The sequence below is a fragment of the Xenopus laevis genome, chromosome 3L (assembly GCF_017654675.1).
Source record: "Xenopus laevis strain J_2021 chromosome 3L, Xenopus_laevis_v10.1, whole genome shotgun sequence".
Classification (NCBI taxonomy): Eukaryota; Metazoa; Chordata; class Amphibia; order Anura; family Pipidae; genus Xenopus; species Xenopus laevis.
The window spans coordinates 51,330,950-51,350,254 of record NC_054375.1 but is presented as its reverse complement, the minus strand read 5'-3'; the positions used below and the strand labels follow the sequence as shown (position 1 = coordinate 51,350,254).

The following is a 19,305-nucleotide window of genomic DNA, read 5'->3' as shown; positions in this document are numbered from 1 at the left end:
TTCGCGAACGGCGTTCGCGAACACCAAAACGGCGGTTCGCTACATCCCTATTCCTGAGCAATACATTTATCTTAGTACATCATTAGAAAAGGATTAATGCTTTACTCAATTTTGTCTTATAGGGACATCAAACCGGACAATGTTTTACTTGACGAGCAAGGTAAGATGATTCATTTTCTGTATGCAGTGTATATAATATATGTTACGTATCTAAGTATTGAAGGTATCTGCCTAATCTGACCATCTAAAAGTGAACATTATACAGAGGAGGTAACACTCATCCAATCACAAACTCTCTTTTGGCCTCCTTCTCACTGCTGATTACTTGCTACTATTGGAGCGAGAACCAAAAGGACTATGATTGACTGAATACATTGAGAGCCAAGTGGGTCAAGAAAGATCTGACTTTTGGACTCCTCCCTGCAGCTTTTGTCAAGCTACCACTTGTGGGAAGGCAAAGAGATTAATCCAGGATGAATAGCAATTTAGGGACAGTAAAAGAAGAGGCAAAACAAATGTGAATGGGAAAAGATAGTGAAGAAGAGAAATAGAATGAAAGGTGTCTGAAAGAAGGATAATGCAAGAAAGAAAGAGAAGGGGTAGAGATAGTTAACACTTGTTAATATTAATCATATTGTGGGTCATAACATTTCAAACATGTTCGCAATCCTCACCCATCTGACTCCAGGGTCCTGGGGCCTTTTTTTTTTTTTACCTGCATCCAGCCTAATGATGATACCAGAGGCCAGAGCAGTGATGTAAACAATGGAGCTGGGCCCAGAACTGTCACAATAAGCCCAATTACTGCCCAACCTAATTACCGCAATTAAACCAAATCCCAAAATTCTGGTATTTACAGTATATATGGAACATAAGGCAGCAAATACAAAGGGCAAATATTCAGAGATAAGGGAAGATGTAGGGAATAATCATCCCTCTGTAGGCCAATTTGGTAAGCATACAGGTTTCGATCACATAAACATGAGCTTTGCAGATCTCTTTTTGGTACAGCTGTCTGTCTATCTATCTATCTATCTATCTATCTATCTATCTATCTATCTATCTATCTATCTATCATCTATCTATCTATCTATCTATCTATCTCTCTCTCTCTCTCTCTCTCTCTCTTTATATCTCTCTCTCTCTATCTATCTATCATCTATCTTTCCATCCATCCATCCATCCATCCATCCATCCATCTATCATCTATCTCTATTATCAGGATAGTTTTTTTTAAAGGAGGCCACCCTGGAACACAACCTCCTCTTGCTCATTTTTCAGAAGCTGCACAATATGTTTCTATTCCAGTGGGTCAGACTGACTACAAAAGCTTGATGGTCCCCTGCACCCTTTGTGCATGTCAAGAAAACCACCATGCTTATAGTCAGAGACAGGTTCTGTCAGTTGGGATTTGAACAAGTAAATCTTGCTAGCAGTCTAGTGTCAGAGCAAGGAAGGGAACAAACAAATGTGTAACCTTCAGGGTTGTGATAGATAGATTGTGACAGCAACTATGTTTTTCAAGAACCAGTTGCTTCCTCTTGCGCTTTCTTCTGCTTGTCAGTTCCATAGTATTAAATATTTATAAATGGAGATGCTCAGAATCAGATGGGATTTTCAGCAGTATAAGTCATTTTGTGAAAGAACACCAGTTCACCGCAAGACAATGCTTAGAAATGTTATCATCAAAATTAGCATATAATATAAAGGTAGGATGTTCTCTTTGCATGTGTCACTTAACCACAATAGACAAGATCTGGCCTGGCTATCACCATTCCTATGCCTGATCCTGACAGATGAACTGAAGGAAAGTTATTCCAGTCTACCTTCTCATAAGGGAGTAATGGTGGCTTTGTGATTTTGCACCTAGTTAGTACAGCTTGTAATGCAAAAAAGAATTCGCTTTTATCCATCATGTATTACAAGGAATCCTCATTGATATTATCCTGACACTAATGCCAGTGCTAAAAGGTTCTAGTTGACCTATCCAGCAGTAAGGAATCTGCAGGTTACCAGATATTGCTGCAGTTGTATCTTCAGTAAGGGTATTCCTCTTGGGAACCTATGAATTATGACATTTTATTATCTCACATTTAGTAAATATATAAGTCAAATAATGGTATTCCATCAGTCCTACAAATCCTGTGCCATAACTCCCAACATGTTGGAAACAGAAAAAGGGACAGAAAGATTTCCCGCGCAGTGAAATTTTTTTTGTTTCCACGCCCATTTTTATAACCACACTCCCTAATTACCATGTCCATTTTACAACATTTGGCAGGTTATAAAAGTTTGAACACATTTCTGTGGTTTTTATGTGTTATTACAGTTTTGCTAATGAAGGTGACTTGCCCTTTAAATTGTGTAAGTTCTTATCTTATCTAAAACTGTTACAAAAGTATGTTAAATATCTATTCTGGGCTCTCTGCCAAGCAATTAAGTTAGAAACATTGTATCTTTTTCTGGCTGTTCAGTGCAGCAGGTCAAAGAGAAACTCGGGATATATCAGTACATATCCAGGACTGCAGGTTTAGCTATCAAAAGCAGGACTGTCTGCTCAAAATGGGATGGTTGGGAGGTATGCTGTGCTGGTTCTGGGGCAACCTCCAGCAACCAAAGATAGTTTGTTATCCTAAGGGAAACCATAGTTTGTTATCCTAAGTGCCCCATATTTCATGAGCTTTCCAGCTGCTCAGTGCTTCTCCCACCATGGAACTTCTGTCCTGGGAGGTTCCCAGTTGAACAATACAGAAAAAAATTTGGTCTGGTGCAGGAAGCCATAGCAACAGTCAGTGATTTTCCTTCATTATTCTACATGCTGTAGACCAGTGGTCCCCAACCAGTAGCTCGCGAGCAACATGTTGCTCTCCAACCCCTTGGATGTTGCTCCCAGTGGCCTCAAAGCAGGTGCTTATTTTTGAATTCCAGGCTTGTTTGGTTGCATAAAAAGCAGGTGTCCTGCCAAAGAGAGTCTCCTGTGGGCTACCAGTCCATTTAGGGTCTATCAAACAGACAATAACAGCCCTTATTTGACATCCCCGTGGACTTTTTTTATGCTTATGTTGCTCCCCAACTCTTTTTTACATTTAAATGTGGCTCACGAGTAAAAAAGGTTGGGGACCCCTGCTGTAGACAGATGAAAGCTAATTGCTGATTGGGTACTATGGGACAGATTTGGCCAGCACTGTTAAATGAGCTCTATTGTGATCTAAAATATAAGGTATGGTTTATATATAAGTTTATATAGCAACATATTGACTTGTTTTGTCATGTTATACATTAAATGCAAAAAAAAAAAACAGTTAAGAGTCCACGGCAGTAACATTTTAGAGGTGCAATAACTTAGCAGAGATGAAGTGTCTTATTTTACAGTGATTTTAAACCAACTGCTATTCTAAGGTCATCCATCTAAAGGGTCTCTTTATCATGCTGTTTAAAAAGTGGAGTGAAACATTACCAGTGATGTTGCTCTTTAGTAACCAATCAGATCTTTGCTTTTGTTTTGTAACTGTTGAAATCTATTTGCTGATTGGTTGCTCTGGGCAACATCACCGGTAATGCTTCACTCCACTTTTTTACACAGCATGATAAAGAGACCCCTAAATGTCTTAGCCTTTTTTAGGTTTAGGTTCCCTGTAAAATTATGTGCTCAACAGATGAGTGCCATAAATACAATGACTTTTCCTATGTTCTTGTTGTACATTCTAAACCGAATCTACCAACTGATAATAACTAATAATAAATGTTCTGCACAAGTAGAATTTACAGCATTTGTAAAGGTCTATCTTAGTATCTGATATTTGCTTATGGTAAATCATTAAATGTAGAGTTATTTTTAATTGTAGGTCGCTTCTAGAGAAGTATAGACTCTTTATCTAATTTAGTATGTTATTTATAAAAAAAAATCAACATTTTCTATGGGAAGTGTGAATTAATTTACATAAGAGCGCACCCCACTGTATCTAGCTATCTAATTTCTTACCACAGAAACACACATGCAGTAAACAGTTATTTAACCAGTAAAGTTTGAAGAAAGCCAGAGTAAATGCAAGTACAGCAAGAATATGGGACTCATTTATCAACGCTGGGCATATTTCCACCTGGGTAGAAACCTATGACAAACAATGAAATATGTGTCTCCATGAAGATTGTGCTCAGAATCAAACCCAGAACCCTCTCAATGCAAGGCAGAATGCTAAGAAGTTAACCTATTTGGGAAGTAAGCAATGGCATTAGAAATAAGAGCAATAACTGTTTTATCTTTAGTGCACCATTTACTCCAAGGGGCTGATTTATGAACATTAGAATTTGGGTTTTTACCACAATTTAAGGTTTTTAGTGCTAATGCTTGAATTATAACTTTATTAAGCTAAAGCAACTTGAATGTAAAACTTTGGCATCTAAAAGTTTATAAGGTCATGGAGCTGTCCTAGAAAAACTGTATACTATGCAATTAAATTTTTTTGGGTGTGTTTTTTTTTAACTTGTACACTTATAAATTCAAATATTTGCACAATTTTATTCATTCGAGTTTTTTAAATTGTGAGTTTATTCAAAGTACAATAAATCTCCAAATTACAGCTTTTATGTGCCAAAGCGTTTTTTCTTTTTACAAAAGCCACTTCTGGAAAAAACTAATGTTAGCAAAATAATCATGCCCAAACCCCAGAGTGAGTTAGAAAACGTATGCAAGGTTTTCAATTGTGATTGAGCCGTTGGGTTCCAGCAGTCATGTAAAGGGGCCCTAGTATATGTAATCACCATTTATTTTACCTGGTTTCTTATAGTAATGACTAGATATATTTTCCCTTCTTTATTCAATATATCAAACTGTAATAACTTTGTATTACTATGTAAGTTCCGGTAAGAAGAAGATGGACTGCTCAGTGGTAAATGTAACCTTGTCACACTGGACCATGGACAGAAAATATTTCTTTGGAAAGAATGTGTTGCAAATGTAATTTTCTTAGAAAATTAAGATTTTTGCAATTATGCATAAAATGACGTGGTCAGCCTGTCCTATTTATAGTATTTGATATCACATTTCTTGGCTATGGTAAGCCATTCAATTATAGTTTTAGTGAGTATTAATTTCACTCGTTGGCTGTTTGATGCACGTGATGAAGCATCTGTTTCTCGAAATTTCCTTAGCAAAATAAATTGGCTCTAACAGAGAGGGATTTTTGTTCTGTCCATCCTTAATGCACCATGCTTCTGTATAAAAGGGGTTCATGTCAGTTCCTGGCAGTATAATATACCTGATGACAACACCCAAGTGGAAACAAATAGACTATCCATGAGACACCATAAAACATAAACCCATTCAAATGTATGCAAATAAGAGAAACTGATAGACCAGTCAATTTATAATATGTACAGATGGAGCAAACATTTTTGTTGATGTCACACAGCATTAGTATTTTGGGAGTAGGTGTAATAATGATTTATGTAAATGAGCTCTGTTGCTGTTATCTCCTTATGTTTAATGTATTCTTTTAAACTTTTTTGGGGAGGGTGGTGATGCTGTGGTTACAAATGATTTGTGTTGATTTATTTTATGAAAGTGGGAGGCAGGGTCACTACAAAAGTTTAGGGGGATGTCAGAACAAAAGTAGTCTGGAGCTTTATTCAGGCCTAAAAACATGAAACATTAACTGACATCCATTTCCTGCTACACCATGCTAAAATATGAATTCTTTTTTTTATTGGCATACTCTTTTCATATTATTGTCTATTTATATGGACCCTGGGGCAACTCACAGAAGGAATCTGTTTTATTGCTGTATGTAAATGCTGTGTGAGATTATGAAAAGCAGTCGATTTGAAATATACATGGAGGCCATAATCATTATTATGACTTATTTATATAAAGAGCCTTACTGTATACAAAGAATCTTGCCACTTTAGTCTTTTTTTTTTTCTGGTTTGCACACAATTGGCATCTTATATAATGCAGAAGAAGAAAAGGCACAACATTTTTTTTTGAAATAGCACAGCAGGGATGAGGATAGCATTCATCGTGCTTTAGTGGCAAAGAATGGTTTTCAATTCTGTTCTCAATACAACGATGCAAGAAAAGATGGAAAGCAAAATAGTGTTGAAGTCAAAACGAAAAACAAAGACATCAGAGACAATGTTACACCAAGGAATGGTTTGTGGAATGGGCTAATATTGACTAAAAACCTTGCAAAGTACACAGAAAGTTGTTTTGGTCTTCTAAAAAATTATCTGGTCTCCAAAACACAAAGCAAGCATTGTCATTATGTAATAACCAGTTAAATGAGAACTAAAGTTTTAAAACATCTATGGCTAGAATTGCTTTATTATATGTACTGAACCTCCTGTAGCAGCCCAAAGGTTCAATAGTCCCGTAACAGTAATGATCCGGGCCTTCGAAGTTGTTGAAAGCAGCTCCTCATCTTCTGATCTTATTAGTTCATATTTTAAGGGGCACAGTTACTAAGGGTCGAATATCGAGGGTTAATTAACCCTCGATATTTGACCATCGAAGTAAAATCCTTAGACTTCGAATATCGAAGGATTTACCGCAAATACTTCGATCAATCAAAGGAAAAATCCTTCGAATCGAATGATTAAATCCTTCGAATCGAAGGATTTTAATCCATCGATCGAACGATTTTCCTTCGATCAGAAATAGCTTGCAAAACTTATGGGGAAGGTCCTCATAAGCTAACATTGGTGCTCGGTAGGTTTAAAGTGGCAAAGTATGTAGTAGAAGTTTTTTTAAAAGAGACAGTACTTCGACTATCGAATAGTCAAACGATTTTTAGTTCGAATCGTTCGATTCAAAGTCGAAGATCGAAGTAGCCTATTCGATGGTCGAAGAACCCCCCAATAAAACTTCGGAATTCAAAGTTTTTTATATTCAAATCCTTCACTCGAGCTTAGTAAATGTGCCCCTAAATGTCAAATTGGACCCCTTAGCGCTCAGTCAAATAACTCTTGCGTTTGGTGGTGCGTTTCTGTGCTCCCTAATGAGCAAATCTCAATGACAGACAAGTTAGGTGACTAGTAGAAGGCAGGAGTGGGCACATATGTATGGGAACATAATAGAGCAATGCTGAATGCAGGAATTAAAAAAAGTAATACAAAATATTGCTGTTTTTTGCACTTTGTACCCTGGACTGCAATTAACAAATCGCCCTTAAAGTGTAGCATGTCAATCGTAATTCTAGGTTCAGTTAGTACAGTCGGGACTTAACAAGACCCCATATTATATGTGTTGCCTGGCTCATTGATGCCATACTTTGAGCCTAACAATAGTAAAGCAAACTCTGAGGCTGCTAGGGGACCCTGTGGAGCCTTAAATTATGTACAATTTCAAGAGTTCAAATTAAGTCATCTTCTGGAAGGTTTAAAGGCCCTTAAAAATGTTGCCATGGGGCTCGGGTACTTTTATTACTCTAATCACGCTGTTGCAATCACTGACCGAGTTCTTATGCCTTTGGAACCTCCATTACCCAAGAAAAATATTTCCACCTTAATACACAGGCTGAGTCTGCAACAAAAATATACCTTGTCTGCCTTATACAGAAATGTATAAAAAGGAACAGACCCCTGTCATATAAAAAGAAATAGAAAGGAAGCCATCAGGGAGCAATGCGAAATACTGAAAAGATGGTGACACGGCACTAAGTAAGAATGTTTCCTTTGTTGGTGTAATTTTTTCCAAACAGGAGCACCAGGTCCAGGGGAAAAGTTAGAAATGTTATACAGTGGCTAATGCCCAACATATTAGCACTACCCAGTGTATCACATTTTCCTTGACATTGAAAACCTTTGTAAAATGTTTTAAACCCAAAAATGTTTGTCAAGCTGTTATTCTCTTTACTCGTGATTTAACAACATCACCAAGCAGCAGGAAAAATCCATAGCGGTCATATATATGATGTTTTTATATTTGACTTTTTTGATCTTTTTTTTTAAATAAAAATATACTATTATTTTAATCTTATTGTTATATATTTGTTTAAAGGTCTGAAGAAACCTGGGATTGGCATTTATCTCATGTTTTCTCTTTTTATGTAGGACATGTACATATCACAGATTTCAATATCGCTTCTTTGGTCAGTAAAGGAACAATAATAACCACGGTGGCTGGAACAAAGCCTTACATGGGTAGGTACTGGATCTTGGATTTCTTTAAATATGCTCTTAGCTACCTTGTAATTGTAAAATGAATAGAGGACAAATAATGTATCATTTACAAAGGTAGGACCAATTTTACAGTTGAACTTTTGGCTTTTGTTTCTCATCTTAATTAGATCTAAAAGCCTCAACTAATTTTAAACAGTCGTAACATTGTCAAACTCCTTATTGATGTTGAAGGCTTTTTAATCATGAAGTCATTTCCAAAATGCATCGGAACTTCATTTATGGCATCATCCTCATTACAGAGCCAAAGCAGTACCTACAAATCAAATATGCTGTTGCCAGCTCAGTACCTTAAACAATTTGTGTGGTGTCTGTACTTGGCAAGCTCTCATGGGAGGCATCAGTTAGCTGGAACAGTGCTGCAGTCTTAAAAGCAGCTAGGATAGTTAATATGCAAAAGAATAGAATCATAATAGAAAGCATCTGAAATAGTCATTATAACAGATAATGGGTAGCACGCATCTCGTAGCGAAGCTTGAGTGAGACTTGAGTGGCTTATTGATTAAGGAGAACAAATGTCTGAGTCGCTGTGAAAAAGGAATGGCTCAGGGATTAATGGGAAGGAAAGAAGTAGTGCTAAGTAGTGAGAATAGAGAACAAAAGGCTCAGTAGTTTAGGTGAAGAAGTGCCTCAGAGGCTAAAACTAAAAGTTCAGTGAAGTATATAAAATGGATTCTTTCGAGAGAACAAATGGCTCAGGGTTACAGAGTAGAAATAACACAGGCATTTTAGAAAAGTAAAGGTGCTGAGGTTAAAGAAGAGTAAAAAGCAGTTTATGGTTAGGCAGGTTTAGCAAAAGTACTGGTCCAGCATCCCGGTGGAGGAGTGGGTCAGTGGTTAAAGGTGAAGACACACAAAGCTACTAGTAGCAGCTACAAATATAGACAATGATGAAAATTTACTGATTATTGTCTCTATGGGGCAAATTTACTTACCTTCGAAGTTGTGCCAGCGTTGGCTTTGCCCTACTTTGTCAGGCGATGTTTCGCTAGGGCGTCGCTAATAGTGATGGGCGAATTCGTCAGGCGTGAATTTGCGGCAAATTTGAGCGATTCGCTGCAGACGAATACATTTGCGAAATGGGCGTGAAAATTCGCTGGTGAAAGTTCGCAGGCGTAAAAAAAAATTGTCGCCGGCATCAAAAACGAGACGCCAGCGACGTTTCGTTAATTTTGCTAATTTTTAATCTAAATGGCGCAAATTCGCCCATCACTAGCCGCTAGTTCACTAAAATCCGAAGTTGCGCACAGGGAAGTGAAAGGTAGCGAAGTTGCGCTACCGTTAATTCGTCAAGCAAAGCAAAGTTATGCTAGCGATACCTAATTTGCATACGGCGCCAAGTTAAAGTACAATGGACATATATGTAGCAGCAAATACATTACACTACACAAGCCTGGGAAAGCTTCATTAAATAAAATAGAGTTGTTATTTTGCCCTATACATGTGCCTACTGTATAGTTTAGGTGCCATATGTTAGGAAATGTAAGGGGGAAGGGGGTACCCCCAAAAAAATGTACGATCTTTTTCAGCCTATCACCCTTGAAAAAGTAAAAGACACCAGCGTTTTTTGTGATATAGAAAAAATATCTACTCTATTGCACTTCGCCTGGTTTGAGGTGCTGAAGGCAATTCTGGAGAAAGAGGTAACATTCAGTAAAACCTTAAAGTTGGTGAATTAGCGTAGTTATGTCCCTTCGCTATAGTGCAACATCGACTGGCATAAGGGTGCGAAGTAGCACTAGAGTAGGTCCACCGCTAGTGAATTTACACCAGCACCCGTTAGTAAATCGGCGAAGTAACTAAATTACATCACACTGGCGAATTTTCGCTAGCGTTAGCCACTTCGCCCTTTAGTAAATTTGTCCCTATGTGTGTTTTAGCAGAGACAAGTCTCAGTATTATCCATGGCAGGGTATTTTCTGGTGTTTAGTAGCCATGACAAGTAGCTGCTACTAGTAACTTGTGTGACTTCACCTTTAGGAATTAAGTTTCTGGCTAAGTGACTAAATTCTGGGTTTACAAGGCAAGATTCCTTGTTTCATTCCTTGTTATAACCCATTGTGGCCTTGGGCCTTGAATTGACAACCTTACTGGGAGTACATAATAACAGTAATTATATTTACTATCTAATTTTAATACTAGATTAAAATAGCTTCCATTTTAATTGGATATAATTTTTTGTTGCTTATACTGTACATTAAGATTGCTGTAAAAGTACTTTTTAACCAAATTCAAACAATAGATTTGCTGCAAGTGGATATCAATGTGGCATATAATTCACTTTCTGTAATCTGGAAACTGGAAACAATTGCACATTAAGGCTAATGTAATTAATGTACAGACATGGGTGACTTTCTTTCATTAGATAATAGCTTTAACCACTTTACATCTACTAAGTTTTCCTGGAAGTAGCAAACACTAATTATACATAAACAATTTTTTATACATAGAGTTACTCCCTCCTATTTCAGGTAAAATTTCTTATGCTGTTTAACCAGCGTGGCGTGATTGGTGTGGTTCAATACAGACCATACAAGATCTGGTTGTGAAACTCAATCCATACAATCTACCTGATTTATTTTATAGAAAGGATAAGCTGTATAATTTAATTTGGCAGTTATTATATTGATTTAATTTGGGTATAAAAAAGAAAAAAAATCTATGTTCAGCATCTATAAATGACCCCCAGAGAGAGAGAGAGAGAGAGAGAGAGAGAGAGAGAGAGAGAGAGAGAGAGACGTAACTAGAGGGGGGCGGGCCCTGGTGCAGGACGCGCCCGCCCCCCTCCGTACACCCGGAACCGCCCGGGAATCGTGGCGCATGAGCTGCCGGGGGGGCCCTGAGGGGGTGCGGGCCCTGGCCCAATCGCACCCCCTGCTCCCTCCCTCGGTAGTTACGCCACTGGAGAGAGAGAGAGAGAGAGAGTGTGTGTGTGTGTGTGTGTGACACCTATCTATACACTCACATGCATAAATAAATAAATATATATAAGCAAAGGGACAAGGACAGACCCCTGTGGTACTCCACTAATAATGCTGGTCCCATTAAAAATGTTTTTACCACTACTTTTTCTAATCTACGTTCAGCCAATTAATTTTCTAAGTACAGCTATTATGATGTTGATGTATGATAATCCTTAATTGAATAATTAGCCTTCTTTGTGATACTATATCACTATATATAATGCTTTTGAAAAAGTAGATCGCATCCACTGCCACATAATGTCTAGGTTTCTGCTCACCTCCTCATAAAAGACAATTACATTTGTCTAGTAAGATCACAAACATAATATTGTGAAATGCAAAGTTTTCAGGCTTTGTTTTTTAGTATAAAATCAGACTTTTAGACTTTGTAGACCCGTAGAGTCATATTTTGAAAGTTAGATATATGGGGAGGTTGGAAGTTAGAAATGCCTGTGTAAAGTCAATGTCAGTGGAGGTGAACTACCAAGTCTAACATAAAAATCACTAAGTACTACTTTACTGCCGTCTTGCATTTTGCTTCACATACTGCTCTACCATAATCTGCTGATGAGACAATTTTTCAGGTCTATTAAATAGCTCAAATATAACGTGCCTTCCAGTAATTGTTATTGATGTTAAATAGGATTCCAACATTTATGCGAGGAACAAAACATGCATATTTATTAGAGCGTGAATGGAATTTGGGACCCAGTCATTTTTAGCTAGTATTTAGCAAGTTTAATTTAGTGTCAAAACAATTAGCAGTAAGCATGTTTACCATGTAATTAGTCTGACGTATGTTTCCAGCAGGTGTTGTTACATTCCCTTCACTAACATGCATGGTAAATAAGCACAGATCAAGCAAGTGTAATTGCTCTCTTGCCTCTCTGAGTAAAATGTGTTGTTCAGCCTTATAACTAAAACTTACAGTAAAGGGGAACTATCACGAAAATCAAAATGTAATATAAGTTCTATCATTCTGAAATAAGAAACTTTCTAAATACAAAAATAGTCTGCATTGTATCTGAAATAATCAAGTTTATCTTCGCTATCCCTCTCTCAGCATCTGTTTCTCTTCATTCTGTCTTCATTCAGCAGTTGGATGTCAGATATTCATTGAGAATTAGATCCAAATATATCTTATAGGGGGGGCTTCCTTTCCTAGCAGATGTATTAGAGCTCACTCAAATAACTGATTCCAGTACAAACAAAATCTAACGAAACAACTGCCGTATGCACAAATTCTGCATGTAGAGAGACAGGATTTCTGGTGATTTTAATAGAGTGAGCTCTAATACATCTTCTAGGCAAAAGGAGCCCCCCTTTAGATATATTGGATCTAAAGGGGTTATTTATTAAGCTCCGAATACCTGAAATTCTCAGAAATCCGAAAAATTCGTGATTTTTTGTGTTATAATAGGCTTTTAAAAAAATCTCGAATTTTTCGGAATTTATCAAACCCGGAGGGCTAAAAAGCCCGAATATAAAAACACGGCATCTCAAACCTGTCGAGGTTGCATAAAAGTCAATGAAAACAGTCCCGTTGATTGGTTGTGTTGGGGGTTTCGGGAAATTTCACAATGTTTTTGGAGCTTTCGGATGAAAACTCCGAAAAATTCGAGATTTCAGGCAAAATTCATGAGAAAATCGTGAAAATCTGAGCTTTTCCCGCAAGGTAATTTTCGGGAAAATGTAATAATAAATAAGCGTTAAAAACCTGAGTTGGTTAGATCAGAGTTTGTAGCAGCCGATATTGAGATAAATTCGGACCTTGATAAATAACCCCCTAACTGTCAATGATTAACTGACACCCAGCTCCTGCATGATGAGAGAATGAAGAGAAATAGATGCTGGTTTAGGGATAGTGAGGATAAACTTGATTATTTCAGAAATAGTACTGAATTTTTCAGTGAATGTATTTAGAAAGTTTCTTATTTCAGTATACTGATGCTGATATAAATATTCATTTTCACAATAGTTCCCCTTTAAAAGGAGGAAAAAACTTTGTTTAGGGATCCATTTGAATTCTATCGGGGGAATGTAATAAAAATCGGTAACGGAAAAACTATTCGCAATGCAAAAAGTTATGCCTTTGCGTGAAAAAATTCTGCTTTGCGCGAATTCAATATAGCTTTTGCGAACCCGGAAACTGTCCAACCACTTCCGACAGTGGAAGATTGTTTGCGAATTTTATGGTTTGCGCAGTAAATGTAATAAAAGTTCCTACTAAAAAAGGTCGTACTCGTTATGTTTGCTCCAAAAGATTACGACACCTTCAAGCACTTCTTAAGAATGTGCAATTAACATTCACAATGCGCAATTACAATTCGCAATGCAATAACCGTTTAAGGAACAATATTTCATTGAGAGATGTGGATTTTTATTCTTATTGGTGCAAATTATTTTGCTCTTTGCGACTTTAATGACATCCCCCCGTATATTTTTTTTTATTGTGCATTTGTTTTACAAAAAGAGGAAGAGGAAGTAAACACAGGGGACAGGAGGATCCTTGTTCACCAAATAATACGCTTCAGTTATCGTGTTACAGAAATTATTTAGAAATGTATCTGCATGTACAGTGAAGAAGTACTTAATGTGATACCACCAAAGCATATAATATAACAGATATAGGACAGGCAGTGATGGATTACATTATCAATTACACTGATAGATTGGCTAGAAAATAGGATATAACATGATGTCTTATTAATTAATAATTCAGATTGCGGACCAGCTGCATATAACCAACATCTCAGATTTATACTGTGGTGAAAGATACACACGTTTCCAGCGCCATCTCTGTATTAAAAACCTGGCGTTCCTTTAAAGGCATCTGGCAGCTCAGCCCTTCTGAGGCACTAGGCCCCCAGATATTAAATCGATAGTAGACAAAAAAAACAAATGGCGAGCGCCAATAGTGCAGATTATAAAGACATTTAACATTTTTTTATTCATTAAAATACTACTCACAATAAAACATATTTAGTGGAAAAAACAACTCAACCTTTCATAAATAACCCCCGTAATTAGCATACTTATCAGCATTCATCCTGAGTCCTAGTAATATAGCCAATATGTAAGGTTTTTCTCCTCCTCTGTGAACCCGTACTTTTCAGCTCCTACATTCCTTTGGGTCTGTTGGGTAGGGGAATCACGGTAATCACTGATATTATCAGCAAGCAATCAGGGGGTTGCATGGCCAGTTTATTCCTGCTCCCTGGGTGAATTCCTGTAGCAACTTCTAATCCTACACGTTTCAGGTCATGTGGCCTGGCATCAGGGAAATCTACTTCTGTAAAAACTACAGGAAGAGAAATACAACTGGGTGACTGTAATTGCACTGTTTCCAATCCATCCTGGCAAATAAAAATTTCTATCACCAGATCATATAATCTCCCAGATTTATCTTAATTTGCAAGACCTTAAACATAAATGACTTTCCAGTTTTACTGGAAAATGGTAAAAGGACCTGAACCGATCTTTGTCAAATACTGATTGGTCAACAAGTTTTATTGGGCCCAGGCAATATAGAGACATACTGCTAACTTAATTTCTAATGTGAAGTTACTTAATTTAGTTAAACCTTGCATGCCAATGGATATTCTGAGACCTCTTCATTTCAGCCATCTCATTTTATTGTAGTGGACCATTTCAGTACATCATTCTTGTAAATGACATATCTCTGATTCCTACCACCTTCATCTCTTGTTCTTCTTGTTTTTGTTCATGATCGTGCTCATATAATCACTCTTGGGGGGAAACATAGCTTTTATTTTATCTCATTATGCTATATTGGAAGAAATACCATACCCACTCAGAAGTTTACAGCTGCATGTTCTTATTTGTGTTAAGTTTTTCCCGATTTCTTTATTAACAGCAATTCCTTAAATTGAAAATAAAGAATTTACGGGAAAAGGGGGGTGGGCTGCCAATAATTACACAAAAACTAATAATATAATAAAATTATATATCATATTATTATATTACAATAGTATGTATTTTATAATATAATAGAAAAATTAAAATAATCCTTAACAGGCCTTGTTTTTATAAATCCTACTTGTATTTCGACAGTAGATGTACTTTTCTATATTTTAGAACTTTGTATAATTCAGTGTTTTCTGCATATATGGACAGCCCTCCTAGGATGCCAAACAAAAATGTACATGCAGGAAAAAAGAGAGAATTACACAGTGTTTTGGTCTCACACAGAATCCTTCATCTGAATTGACAAAAATCTATAATTATCTATATATATATTATATACGTATATATATATACGTATATATATATATATATATATATATATATATATATATATATCAGTCACTATGCATTAGGATTTATGGAGTTACTGCTGGCCACAGGGAATTCTGTAACTGCATCCAGTAAAACATGGATTTCAAATATCTTACAGCACAGGATGAAATTTTATATAAATCATAAATACTCATAAATAGTCATCTTAAGAACACAGAGCATAGGAGCACTGTGTTCTTAAGCTGTTATTTGCTCTTGAAGCATCCCAGGCTTTGTGACACATTGACTTATTGTTAAAATAAATTCAGTTAAACTGCAATAAAAAAAAGTATGTTTAATTCCTTGGACCATGAAAATGAAGACAAGGAATGGTCAGTAAGTTATCCCTATTGTAGAACTTTTATTTTTAATGGAGTTCTAAAATGGAACAACTTGTACACACTGCAAAACTTGTTACAGGGATAAATGCGTTTGTGTTTTATCCATCTTTTTAACACTTTTGAGGTGGGCTAGAATAGTTGTTGGAGGAAACACAGGGAGAGCAGAAGGAGGTAGAGTGATCAAGGAGTTTAAAGGGAACATTTTATATTTGAGGGAATCCCACCATATGAGTAGTGGGGTGCCTTCGTCAGATCACGTTCTCCAGCTTTGCTTGTATTCAGTATAATTCCTTTTAAGCCTGGAGGGTGTCAGGGACCAGAGGTTAAACAATAGTATTTTTGCATGTTTTAATATGGTTGGTGCAGTTTGGGAATCAATTGTTCCACCTGAATTGTGATCTATGGCTGGGTAAACAAAGAGATTACCATAATCTATGAGCTCTACCTTGTTAACAAATGAAATCTGGATGTTGGAAATATCAAAGGAGTGGGTCATCGAAGATGTAAAACATAGTCAGTTGATTCCCAGCAATTTGACACTAAAACTCTCTCTCCTTTTCTGGGTAATTTCATGAAATGTTGTTGATCTTCCACATTACTCTTACAAAAATTAATAGAATCTGCTATCATAACATCACCCAGCAGACCATTGCACAACCTCACTGTCCTCACTGTGAAGAACCCCCTACACTGTTTCAAATGGAAGTTCTGTTCCTCTAGTCTAAAGGGGTGGCCTCTGGTTCATTGATCTTTTCTATGGGAAAAAAGATCCTCCACTATCTTTCCATAATGTCCTCTAATATACTTGCAATGTACTGTAATGTACTTGTAAAGTGTAATCATGACCCCTCACAAACCAAACCTTGACAGTTTTTACCCACATACTTTAAATCTTCCATCCCCTTTACTAGTTTAGTTGCAGGTCTCTGCACACTCTTATCTCACTAATAGTACTGGAGCCCAAAACTGCACGGCATATTTACGGTGTGGCCTTAACAGGGACCTATAAAGAGGAAAAATTATGTTTTCATCCCTCAAATTTATGTCCTGTTTTAAGCAAGACATTTATTTTCTTTAGTAGCCATTGAGTGACTCTGCCTAGAGTTAAACAGCTTGTTATCCACAAAAATACCCAAATGCTTCTCAATTGATTCACCCAACACACTGCCATTTAGTGTATAACTCTCATTTCCAAAATGTTATTATGTTATTACCCAAGTGCATAACCTTGCATTTATCAACATTGAACCTCATTTGCCAATTTGCTGCCCAGATATTTTGTAATTAAAACAATAGGCAAAAAGGATGTTCAGCACAAACCATATTCATTGAACTCATGTTTAAAAATGGGGTAAAGGTCCCTGCCACATGGAAGAAAGTTTTCATTGCTCCAGCATCTGAGGTGAGAAGACACTAAGACATATACTTACCTTGACATATATTTTCTTGTTGCAGCTCCAGAGATGTTCTACCCCAGAGGACAAATTTGCTATTCTTTTGCTGTAGACTGGTGGTCATTAGGTGTCACTGCCTATGAACTTCTTCGTGGCAGAGTAAGTTACAGAATCCATTGCACTGATACTGATTTTCTATTACCAGATTGTGCATAAAGGTACCAGAGACGCACATATTACTATTCTTAAGCTACAGACTGTGGTTCAAAATCTAAATTATATGCACCATTACAGATGGACTACATGTCAAGTGGCTTATAAATATGTGTTTATAGGGTGTACAGTATCTCCAACACTCCCTGTTCTGATTTCACCATTCTATATTATCTTTAATTTTGCAACTTCTCTAGCTACTATGATCTAATTGATGTTTCACAGCCAAGTCTTACAATTCAGTATGTCAGCTCCCCCGTAGCATAACAATAGCAGAAGTTTCCCAGATGAGGGACTCACACACACATACTTGGAGTTCCTTGACATTCCAGGAATGTTGGAAAAATGTATGATGAGAAAAATGATTGAAGAAAACTACTAAAATGTATTGTTCTTGCATTTCCAGAGACCTTTTCATATTCATTCAAGCACGGCTCCAACAGACATTGTCCACGTGTTTCATACAGCCACTGTGACATATCCCCCTGCCTGGTCTGAAGAAATTGTTTCCTTACTACACAAAGTAGGTCATTATTTTACAGAATACTATTGCATTCCACAGTAACCAACCACAGTATGAAGTGAGGGTCAGCACCAGGCCAGTGTTTTACCTACTTGATGCCAATATTGTTAATAAGAAAGAAAGATAATAATAATTAGGGATGCACCGAATCCACAATTTTGGATGCGGCCAAACCCCCAAATCCTACTCGAAAGATTTTGTGACAAAAAGTCATGCAATTTCCCTCCCCGTCCCTAATTTGCATATACAGATTAGGATTCAGATTCTGTTCGGCTGGGCAGAAGGATTCGGCCGAATCCTGCTGAAAAAGGCCAAATCCTGGATTAGGTGCATCTCTAATAATAATAACTATTATTATTATTATTATTATCATCATCATCCTTCAATTAGGTAGCAATAGACATTGTTCTTCATTGACAGTCCCTGCCTCAAAGGAGCATGCAGTTTAAACTTATAATGAAATCACATGATTGGATTTGATTAGGGTAAATTTCATCTGGATCCTGTTGCCCTGCATGCATGGGAAGAGGACTACCCTGAAGATATAGGAAGGTCTGGCACGTGTAGAGGAGAAGCTCCGATACCCAGCTATTCTGCCTGTCATATACTTCAATGTACACTGTGGTGGCAGGTGGATCTAAACCCGTAGAGAATAAACTGTGTATGTCATTAACCTAATCCTCAAGGGCCCCTGTACTGGTTTCACTGTATATAGCTAGTTCAGAGCCCTGAATTCAGACTTGCCATGAACAGACACCCAAAGTGACTATATAGGAATAGTGAAACCTTTGCTGAAATACAAGTCACATTTTCTTACATGAATAGTGATTCCGTTGTTACCCCATAACAACGGCTGTTAATAAAACATGTAGTATTTTTCATCACATTATGCTTTTCTTCAGACCTTTAGTCATTATTCCCTGCTTTCCATTCTCCAGTTATTTTCTTCTCAGATTGACAATAGATGGTGTAATTCACATGGTCATAAAACAGATCATTTAGTACAATTACCTGGGGAGCATTAGATGTTTACAGCTCCCATCTACATTTGTGTCATAATTCGCAATGAGGTAGTGGTGGTCGCATCAATGCCTTTGACTACACTAGGGTGCATTGCTAAATGGCAATGCAAATAACAAAACAGACAATTATGTTAAAAGCAGGTTTATTTTCTTATACCATTTTTTCCTATGGAATTCCTGTCCAGGCCAGTCAGTGAGGATTAAGTACATTGTTCTGCATCTGGAAGAGGGGGTATGCTCTAGCCATTGGGGGATGGGCTCCAATCTTTCAAGCCCAATTTCCAAGTCAGTCTCGCTACATAATACATTCCTTCTTAATTACTATGTCTAACACAGTAAATGCAGGGGGATAGGAGTTCTTCATCACTGCTTTCC

The 19,305-nt window shown here is 37.1% G+C and overlaps 1 protein-coding gene across 1 annotated transcript in view; it reads left to right on the top strand.

Moving 5' to 3' along the window:
* Positions 1-19,305, top strand: part of stk32a.L (serine/threonine kinase 32A L homeolog) — a 76,747-nt gene that overhangs the window by 47,532 nt on the left and 9,910 nt on the right. The window contains exons 6-9 of the mRNA XM_018252186.2: positions 123-160; positions 8,050-8,139; positions 17,234-17,331; positions 17,792-17,908. Of these exons, the coding sequence (XP_018107675.1) occupies positions 123-160; positions 8,050-8,139; positions 17,234-17,331; positions 17,792-17,908 (343 nt within the window). The remainder of the gene's footprint in view (positions 1-122; positions 161-8,049; positions 8,140-17,233; positions 17,332-17,791; positions 17,909-19,305) is intronic.